At 42.0% G+C, this 11034-nt stretch overlaps 1 protein-coding gene across 1 annotated transcript in view; it reads right to left on the reverse strand.

Moving 5' to 3' along the window:
* Nucleotides 1-3429: 3429 nt before the first annotated feature.
* The window catches only part of LOC119279388 (ankyrin-1-like), an 8885-nt gene continuing 1280 nt past the window's right edge, over nt 3430-11034 (reverse strand). The window contains exons 5-12 of the mRNA XM_037560634.1: nt 10561-10746; nt 9176-9262; nt 8929-9051; nt 7931-8080; nt 5872-5973; nt 4485-4658; nt 4325-4404; nt 3430-3933 (exon numbers count right to left, since the gene is read on the reverse strand). Coding sequence (XP_037416531.1) covers nt 3843-3933; nt 4325-4404; nt 4485-4658; nt 5872-5973; nt 7931-8080; nt 8929-9051; nt 9176-9262; nt 10561-10746 — 993 coding nt within the window. The 3' untranslated portion in view covers nt 3430-3842. The remainder of the gene's footprint in view (nt 3934-4324; nt 4405-4484; nt 4659-5871; nt 5974-7930; nt 8081-8928; nt 9052-9175; nt 9263-10560; nt 10747-11034) is intronic.

Genomic DNA, 11034 nt, shown 5'->3' on the forward strand with positions numbered 1-11034 from the left:
AATTGTGACGTAGGCCCATGATTGGCCCAACCACAAGACACGCCATTAACAGGCCAAAATATGTGTCGGGCCACAGTTGGCCCAATAACATGATGGGTTGTAAGCAGGCCGGATACAAAGCGGGCCATAATTAGGCCCAGTTATATCACGGGCCTTTAACGGGCCAATAGTCAAGTTGGGCTAAAATGTATCCATGAAGATTACGGGCCGCTAAGAGGCTGAAAGTCACTTCGGACCAAAAATAGGCCCACATGCAGCGTGGGTCATTAAATGGCCGAAAGTGAAACCGGCCTGACAACGGCCCATACGTACCAAGGGCCACTAACATGCCGAAAGTAATATAGGGCCCAACTATGACATGGGCCTTTAAGAGCCATAGTTCAAATGGGCCCCCAATGGGCCCGAAAGCATAGTGCCTGTTAATGGGCCAGACCTTATATGGGTCGTAATTTGGCCCAAAATATGTCAGGCAGTTAACGGGCCGGATCTGATATGGGCCGTCATTTGGCCCAAAACATGGCAGACTGTTAACAGGCCGGATCTGATATGGGTTGTTATTTGGCCCAAAACATGGCAGACATCTAACGCGTCGGATCTGATATGGGCCATAATTTGGCCCAAATCATGGTAGACTGTTAAAGGGCCGGCCCAGTAGTGTATGACAAAATCTTGTGGACCTTTGGTTGGGCCAACCTTTTTACCTTAAATGGGCTACTGTTGGGCCGTGCCACATGTCGACGTATCATAGGCGTGTTCCGTCCATTGTATGGATGACATCTGTCCCAATGTTGAGCTGACACGTGGATCTTCCGGCGAATGAGAAATTTACAGTGGAAAATTGTCATTGGTCTGGGCTGTTAGCGGGTTATTGGATCCAAAACCGGACCCGATAGCTTAACGGCGACCCATTACGGTGGATGCCATGTGTTGGTTACCCTTGACGAAAACACTTCCATGATACGGCATTTATCGTCATGGAAGTGGAAACTTCCGTGATGATAATTTTAGTATTGTCATGGAACACTTCTACAACAGTACAGGTATGACTATTTTGATTCTGTTATAAAATCGACATAAATGTACATGCATGACAGAAATGTGACCTACTGTGACAAAGACGTATTATCACGGAAGTGTTTTTTTTGTAGTGATATTGTGCGGCATCGGGGCAATTGGTTAGTGTTGATAAATCCAGCATTTTTCAGCCCTAACATGAGGTGGAGATAAGAGAAAAAATGTGTACCACGCTGAATATAATGAGCGAGTCCCCATCAAACGTAGGATTAGATAAAATAGATTTCTGATTGAGCAATTTTTTAAGAAAATCAGTGATTGGAAGGAAGAATTGTTATCTGTCGAAGGGAAGGAGATCCTTCTCAAGTCTGTTGTCCAAGCCATACCCATCTATTCAATGTCGGTCTTTAAAATTCCTAAAAAATGTAAAGAAATCATTCACAAGATGGTGCATTTCTGGTGGGAAGACGAGGAGAACCAGAGGAAGATGCATTGGATGGCCTGGTGGAGAATGTGTGTCCCTAAGAATCAAGGAGAGATAGGTTTTCCTGATACTCATTGTTTCAACTTGGCAATGGGATGGGACGAACCACAATTAACCCTATTTGGAGCAAGATGGGGAAATTATCTTGCCCAGCAAAGGTCAAAATATGTATCTGGCGTACACTACATGGCACACTTTCATGTCATGTTACGCTCACAAACAAACATATGAAAATCTCGCCTACTTGTCCTACTTGCTCTGCTAGTCCAGAATATACGAAGCACATGCTATCTCTCTATAATAAAGCAAAGGAAGTTTGGAAAAAGCTAGGGATGGATGGTATTATTGATAAAGGCTGTGAGGTTGATTATGTTGGAGAGGCGGTATTGAAGTATTTACTTCTTCTACCAGACCAAAAACCGTGGATTATGGGTCATCGATATGTGCGTGAAATGATTGCTATCTCAGCCTAGTATCCATGGTGGGAAAGACGGAAACTAGTGCACAAGGAGACACCTCAGAATGTGTATCAGATCTCTATGGAGTCTCATCTCCAAAGGCCTCTATGAAGGGGGGGGGGGGCTGGTCTTGCCCTCGTGTGGCTTTTGTAAAACTTAATGTTGATGCTTCTTTTGATCATGACCTACTTAGGGGCACAATGGGGGCAGTCCTTAGAGACGACAAAGATAAATTTATCGCTGGGAGGAATAGGAAGATAGACTACTACGCAGATGTCTTGATGGTTGAAGCCATGGCTCTCAAATTCGGTCTATCGCTGACGCAGAAGTCGAGATGTAACCGCCTTATTATTAACTCGGATAATATAGAGGTGATTGATACCATGAAGGATGAAGGACGGTCGGCGGGTGCGGCGGGGCAATCTTCGATGATTATTTTCATTATGCTTGTGATTTCATTATTACTAGATTCGAACATTGTGATAGAGAAGCAAAAAAAGTTATTCACAAGCTTGCTAGCTTAGCTAGATTTTCTCTGGCATCGGATTGGTTGGAGGAACCTTTAAATGAAATTGTAATGATCCTCATAAACAATGTATTGGTTATTTCTAATGAATAAAGTTTCTAGTTTTATTTTTTTTAAATATAGCAACATTACGAAATGTAATGTGTTTGAAGGTTGGGCGCTTTGCGAGAACATGCGGCTTGGCGGGTCATCCAAACTAGAAGGGTTGGTCGCGCTTTGCTGGGCCGCTAGTGTTGTTAGATTTCTTTTTAAAAAAATACTCACTATGTTTTTGAAAAGTCAAACCTTTTCAGTTTGATCAAATGTGTAGAGTAATGTATCCAAATTCATAATATCATGTCAATACCATTAGATTCATCATGAAATCAATTTTCATACATTTTTTGTTTAATATTGTGGATGTCGATATTTTTTGCTCTGAACTTGGTCAAAGTTAAAGAAATTGGACTTTCTAAAAAGCTAATACTTCCTATATTTTGGAACCGGTGGAATATTTAGTTTAGCAGGTGGGGCTGATTATGGAGTAAAATATATTTATGTGGGGAAATTTCTGCGTCGAGAACTGCATATACTATATTGGTGCTACAGTATCACATGACAGTGTTTTTTTCTATGTGGCGGGAGGATGCGCGGGTTGATATGTTTCTATAGGGTGATTGCTGATGATTGATTTGAAAAATCGTTGGCTTGATCAAAGTCATAAATCAAATCCAAAATGAAATAACTCAATCTCAATGAACGAAAGAGTTCTAAAATTAGGGAACATATGAAATTAAAAGAATTTGAATGAGACCTCCTTGAGAAAATATTGACCCAGTCAAAATCAATGGCCCAATTCTAAATTAAATATCTCAATTAATTGTGAGGCCTTAAAATTAGGAAGCACGCCTAGTGTATAGTATCAAAGAAATGAATGTAAGAGCTTTGAGAAATTGTTGACCCAGTCAAAATCAGGTGACCCAATTTCAATTAAAGACCTCAATCGAATGTGGGCTCTTCAAAACTAGGAAGCATAGTGTTATAGAGGATATTGAGATTATCTGGAAGAAAGACAAAGAGAAAGTCCACACATACACCATCGACTATCGGTGTGGTGTGATCACGTCCAAATCTACCGATACCCCCCAGCTAGCTGAATCATCGCCCTCAGAATGCCATCCATCACATGGCCGACAACAATCTGCAGCAATTCGCCATGAGTGTGCATGGCCTAATTCAGGGTTGCGGCCGGAGCAGCCAACCTACCTACAGATAAACAGGGCATGGGTGTTCCATCGTTCGAGCATTGTCAATGTACACAGTACCAAGCAACAAGTTCTTAAGAGTTTAGGACGTCCATCTGTTAGCCAAATTGCTCTCTTCAATGGTACAAATATACGGGGCGATATCCAGGTCCTTCTACACCATTCTTCTTATCGGCGTCGGATTCTGTCAACAACCTCAGAGCCTCCCTGCACATTCCAAATTATAGAGTCAGCACGGCATCTGATCTAAATCCCGTTCAAGAAGTAATTCATGGCTGGTTCAGTGCAGATGGGCCACACAGGCAAATGGAAGTAAAACCATGAAAAGCATTAGCCACATCATTGATTTCGCAAACATGCCGAGGTATGATCATATTCACACATGTACTGTGCAAAGACAAAATATCGTACTCATTCTTTTCGTAATACAAGTCCATTTATTATATCTTTTTTGTACAGTTTTGACACACTGCATGAATAATTCACACCAGAATGCTAGTTGAATCATGGAATTGTTGTCAATCAACGTAAGATTTATATATCACAGCAAACTGGCCCATAAATAAAGCATGGAGCTGAAGTAGATCAAGTAGGCTACCTTAATGCCTTCTCGATTCCAACATGTCCTGGATCCAGTTTGACAGCATCAAGAAATGAATCACATGCCTTTTCAAACTCCTGAAGTTAGAGTTGAGTCGGTCATCAAAAAGGTCTAGCCGCGAGATTTAAGTAAGTGCCAAATTGTGATTATGCATCACCTGTAGTAGCAAATATGAGTAGCCTTCCAGCCAGCATGCATGTGGGCAGTCAGGTTGTATTTGCCTGCAGATCTGTGCATCATTTAAAGCACCGTCTCTATGCAATATAAGCCGGCAAAAACCCCTATTGCCAATGATGACTGGATCAATATTGTCATGATCAAGCGTTATCGCCTACAACCAACAAACCAAACAAACAATTACATCTGTTCTGACAGATCTGCATGTAGTCCTCAGATTTATCATAAATACTAAATCGCATATGGAGATGTCTCGGTAGCAAAACAGCTCAAATCAACACTGGTACCACAAGCAAGGAAAATGGTGGCTAGCCTAGTTCTAGTTGAAAGATAAAAAAAAGTTATATGTTCCCAATTGCACATCTTCTTATCGATGCAAGGGATGTATACATACACACATCACATATCTTACATGGCCACACCTTGGGTAATGAGTCTATGCACACATGTACACTCAACAAGGTAAAGCTAACACCTTTAACAACCTACTCAAACATATTATTTAAGATTTGGAGATACACCCCCAAAATATAGAAAAATGACAATTGTATAGCATACTAAAGCTATTAAGATTGTGTGCAGCAGGAGCATAAAGAGGCAAATGGAACAACCAAGATATGGTTCGATCATCAGCTAGGTATCACTGACCACATTTTCCCATAATTATTGCCATTCCACAAAGAAGTTACAATGCTTGGCACTTCCCCCAATAACCCAACCTAAAACCACTGTCATGAAAGCTGTAATCATGATCACCTATTGTCTCGAAGGACCATCTTAATTCCAGGAAATGTACTCAGACGCCATGTAGACATGGTGATAGTCATATTAGCAGACATGAGACCAGGGTAGACATGTGCCACGAACCCAAACGTTCATTATTCCACCGTGGTGCTATCAGCGTCAGTGTGATATGTGATGCTATTCTCGATGATGTTAATATGGAGCCAATTACTCCCATGATGACATGCTCAAAAGCAACTCAATCGTGCATGCCCAGAGGCACATCTGTGCTGGCACTAATAAGGATGCTGTCAAGCCATAACTCAGTGAATATGGTAAAGGGCGTAAGTGTATATACACTTCCAACCATGGTCTTAGGTGTGTCCATGAGCCTTGTGGTACATATTTCATATTTTCCCCCTGGGCTATGTGGTACAATTAACCGTCCGCACTTGCACCCCTCTCATATCGAGAAATGCAACATTAGGAAAATCCGAACAAAGAGAAATAAAGCACATCTATAGTTTGGACGATTATCCAGAAAAACATCGGATAGTGATGCAAGCCATTTCAATGGATGCAAATGAGGAAACAATAGGGAAAGAGAAATGAATTTCAGGAGCTTGAATAGTGCAATAGCATACCATATTATAGATTTCTAATGCCGCCTTGTAATCCTGTTTATACATAGCTTTGGATCCTTCTTTTTTCAATTCAGCTACTGTCATTTTAGACAAAGGGAGATCCTGAAGATTTGAAAAAATGACTCAAGATTGCAGATATTTATGTGCCATGAAATTGAAAAACAGTAGAGATATTTTCATAGTTAAACATATTATAATCTCATTCAGTTGGTACAATTTCATGTTCTAGAAAACAAGTGGAAATTAAGTACCACATTGATTACAAACCCCCAAGCTCAACTGCACCGATTACATCTGCTATACTCTGATACAACAAGAGATACAAGATTTGGCAAAGCCAGCAGCAAATTCTTTTAGAGCATCTCCAACAGCCGCCCAACGCGCGGCGCGCTAAAATTCAGTTTGCTCCAGCGGCCGCGGTGGGGAGCGCTGGCTCCAGCGGCCGCGGTAAATTTAGCACGCGCCTAGCTCCAGCAGGCGCGCTAAAATGCAGCGCGCGCGCTCTCGCACAAACACTTGGACTACGGTGCATAGATATTTTGTTCATAGATAAAACACCATACATAGTTCATAGCATAGATAAAAAACGATACAAAGATAATTTTACATAGTTCATAGCATAGATAGATAAAAAGAACTACGGTGCAACTAGAACTACTCCGAGTCGTCCTCATCATCACCCTCACAGGTGTTGTCCGAGGTAGCACGTCCTCCCAACGTTCATTGTCTGACGTGAAGAACGACTTCCCACCGGCATTGACGAGATCGCACTGCAATATGGCCAGTGCCTTCCGCCGACGCCGGTCTGCCCTCTCCGCGCGGCACCTTGCTGTCCTCTCCACCCAGAAGGCGCGCTCATTGGCAACGTCCTTCGGGTGGCGCCGGCGCCACTCCGCCATGGCTCGATCGTCCTCCTCGGCGATGAGGCGGCGCTGCCGGTGCTCCGCACGGTCCAGGTCCGTGATAAGACGAGGAGGAGGGGCGACGGCCTGCGCTTGCTCGCGCGTGTAGATGTCGCGGAAGTTCATCTGCGAGCGAGGCCTCTCTAGGTGCCACGCCGCCGCGTCCTACGGGCAGGTGGCCTCGTGCGGGGTCTCGAACGTGCCGAGGCCGAGGCGGACGTAGCCGGACCGGATCTCAGCGTAGTACGCGCCGGAGGGGCGCTCGCGGACGCCGCGGTAGCCCGAAGATGACCGGCGGCGCGGCGCCATGGTGGCGCATCGGTGGCAGGGCGCTGAAGCAGCGAGGAAGCAGCGAGGAAGCGGGGGACAGCCGGAAGCGGCGCGCCAAATCTACCGCGCGATCGCCAGCTTTCTCCCGCGCGCTAGCAAACGTTTACCGTGCGCGCTTGTTTCCCGCCTCCGCTGGAGCGCGCGAAAACTTTCCGCGCGCGCTAAATGGGCATTTTACCGCGCGCCCGCGTCTTTTGGCGCGGCTGTTGGAGATGCTCTTAGCAAAACTAAAAAGATTGCTACTCTCACAATTCTCACACCCTTTAGGACCTTAAGATTCTTGCCATAAATAAGGGTCTTAATTCTTAAATATAGCCTAGCCCTTATTCCTCTTGAGCACCTATAATTGCGTCTATCTTGCCTTGGATTGTTTGGGTTACTACAAGGCTTAGATTTTGTAGGGCCGCACCTCGTGTCTCTACCCAGTGGTGGAGGAACAGAAAAAACTTAGGTAGGGCAGGGTTAAACTAGAGTACTGGGAACTTTGGATCCATGCCACTTATGCTAATTGTCATGCTAAGAGAGCGCTGTTCAACTCCTCAAATTAAAGAATTAACAAAAGATCTAGATTTTTTAATACATGTACAAATTCTACCAGTTTTATTAGGTATGTAAACTGGATCATGCCTTACCTAATAGGCTAATCAATCACGCAGCTCTCCACCTCACTAAATAAGACAAATTTTATAGTTCAAAAGTGTCAAAAGAGAGTTCACAAGAAATGCAAGGGCAACAGTTTTTACAGTATGAGATGAATATTAAGTTTCTTGGCAGTATAGCACATAAGTAAATAAATTATAATATGCCAATGGTGTTATTGCTCATACCTCCAACTTTGGCTGTGCCTTTACATAACTAATTATTCCATCAACACTCCAATCATGTACAGCAGGAATACGAGAAGTCACTCCAAATAGGATTTCGACATCTTTGCGTGTACCAAAATATGCTGCCAATTGTATAGGCCAGTGACCATGCTGTTTGGAAAAAAGACAAAACTGAATATCACCAATGTATTTCCAGGAGAAAGAAATTAACAGAAGTCCAGCCACATGCAAGACATATAGACAAGAGACCAATAGTACGTACTCCTTTCGTGCCAAAAAGTAGGTCATAAGATCGGTTCTTCTGTGTCTATTCTACTCCCTCCGATCTAAAATAAGTGTCGCAGCTCTGGACTGAGGTTAGTTCAACCTTAGTTCAAAGCTGCGACACTTTTTTTGGATCGGAGGGAGTAGTAGATATGCTTTCAAGCAGTACACATGTCTCCAAATAATCCAGCAAGTCCTTTTTGTCGTAAACTATTGGCTGTGCATCCTATGATGCAGAGGTCAGGACACGAACTTATCCAGTATCTAAAAAACAGGCAGCAAGTTCCTAAATTACTTTATGTTACTAGCAATTTGACCGGCATTTTTTTGGTATACAATTTTACTACATTAGGAGGAAAGAAAATACTTCTAAAATTGGCCAGAGTAAATCAACCAAAATTATTTCTTTGAAAATTGTAGCAATGTTAGAGAAAATTGATACGTCAACTTCGAAGACAAGCCTTAATCTTCAAGAAAATGGAAAAAACTGTACATGAAAAAACATATCAGTAGGCATGAAATTGTATATTACAATTTACATATCATCAATACAACTTCACTGGGTATAGTGCGCCTGTCCTGAGTTAACTATTAGTTTGATATGATTGGCTTCGTGACTCGTATTACCATAATTCAAAGGTGGACGATGCATAGTTATTCAATGTTACACCCGAATGTGTAAAAAACCAATCATGGGGTGAAAGACATATACGCAGGTGGAATACAAAACTTACTTCATCTCGATCATTGGGATCTGCCCCAGCATCCAGTAGGCACTTAAGGGCGTCAGTTAGGCCAAGTCTTGCAGCACCTTGCAAGGGAGTCGCATTACGGGGACCCTTCACATCCGCACCAGCCTAGTATGTAACAGAATCATGGATGCTTCCTCTAAGTAACAGTCACAATTTATCTGTCCACATTTTCGCTAAACTGGGATACACTTTTCAGCTTGACGCTTAATATATTAAGATGGAGCCATACCTTTACCAGTAGTTTCACACATTTCACTGAGCGACTTTCAATAGCAATGTTGAGAGGTGTCAAGAAACCTCTTAGTATCTTGTTACACTGAAAACAGATGCAATAACTAGATTAATGACAATTATCAGATGCATAAATAACAAGTAATACGCGTAGTCATAAAACGATGGAACCATGTCACTGTGACAATGAAACCTTAGCGAAAGAAAGAAAGGGGGCAGTTGGTGCAGCATTGGAAAAAAAAAGAGGACGAAAATGACATCATCAACACGACATTATTTGGTAGTGGACCGTTCAATGCATCACTAGTCAGTTCTTCACTACTGGCCTTTATATCTAGATGGCAACCAACACCTTCTTTGAAATGGAAAGATAACAATTAGGACCTATGCCCTATTTGAATATGCGGAGTTCCATATTTTGGGCCATCACATCCGGAAAACAGGCCCAAAAAATAATACATGGTGACCTTGTCAGTTATGCTAAATTTAATCATCTCCAACAATTCATTATTTACGTTAGCACGACCAACAGCATAGCAACAGCCCCAAGCAAGGGATTGTCTGCAAGTAGATTGTATCTCCAATAGAATAAGGAACTAATTGCTGGTAAAAAAACATCCTTACCAATTTGTGGGACTTATTCCCTCGAATTTCTGATATATTTGACAGCAGTAAGTGTGGTGTTTGAATGGGATATTCTGGAGCTGATATGTGTAAAATATCAGATTCGTAAAAAAGATACATAAAGTCGTGCTCTATTCCAGGTGCAAATGAGGTAATTTCCTGTGCTAATTTTTTAAACGATTCTAGTTTTCTAGGTTCGATTGCAAAAATAAATCCCATAACACTGAAACAATCCCTAGGAAATGACTGAACTATCTGACTAAGCTGCTACTTGTCGGGGCAAGCAGTCAAGCTAGAGAAATTGCGTCAGATATCAGCAGTTTAATACATGCAAACTTCGATCATGAAATTTTGACATACTACAAGATAATAAAGGTGGAGACAGAAAACTTCAATTGAAATCACAATATAGTGGAGGTCTATCTACTGAAGGTGCTAAATGATATATTTTTCAAGCTTAGATGGTGAAACTATGTGAACACAGGTAGCAGATAATTCACAGAACAAGCATGTACAGTGAAACTAGCTTTTCAGCATCTCTTAACACTATGAAGGGACATGACTGTGCAAACAAATAATGAGTAAAAGGCAAATGTCAATCCAATTTCCAAGTGTGTACTTCTTCAGATTTCGGTGACAAAACAGTACTAACTAGTTTACTGTCAAGATTCAACAACCAAAAAATGGAGAAAGCAGACGGGCAAAAATTATAAAATACAACAGTTACAAAACTGTAAAGAAACGCGCAATGGAACTTACATCTGCATGATGATCCAACAAAATCTTCATGGCCCATTCCTGCTTATGTTCAGCAGCGACATGCAACGGTGTTCCATCAATCGTAGAAAACGGATCGACATAAGCACCTCTAGAGAGCAAGAGTTCTACTACTTCACAGTGCCCTGAATCAGAAGTTTGGAATACAAATTGAGTTATGGCATTCTTCTATATGCTTCACTTCATTTCTTTCAACTTGTATCAATTGGGTTATGAATCAAATTGTGACATTGTTCTATGCCAAAGAAAATATATGATTCGTATTTTATACTTCATTAGCACAGCTACAGAAATCTATCTCTCATAATCGCAATCCATTTTTCCCTCTCCTCATCAACCAAACGGAGAACCCCCAGTGTATCAGAAATTTCACAACACTCATCACTCGAAGACATGTTCATGAAAGTAATGGAAACAGTTCAATGCACATGAGACACCAACTGAGAGAGAGAGAGA

This window comes from Triticum dicoccoides, chromosome 3B (assembly GCF_002162155.2).
Source record: "Triticum dicoccoides isolate Atlit2015 ecotype Zavitan chromosome 3B, WEW_v2.0, whole genome shotgun sequence".
In the NCBI taxonomy this organism is placed as follows: Eukaryota; Viridiplantae; Streptophyta; class Magnoliopsida; order Poales; family Poaceae; genus Triticum; species Triticum dicoccoides.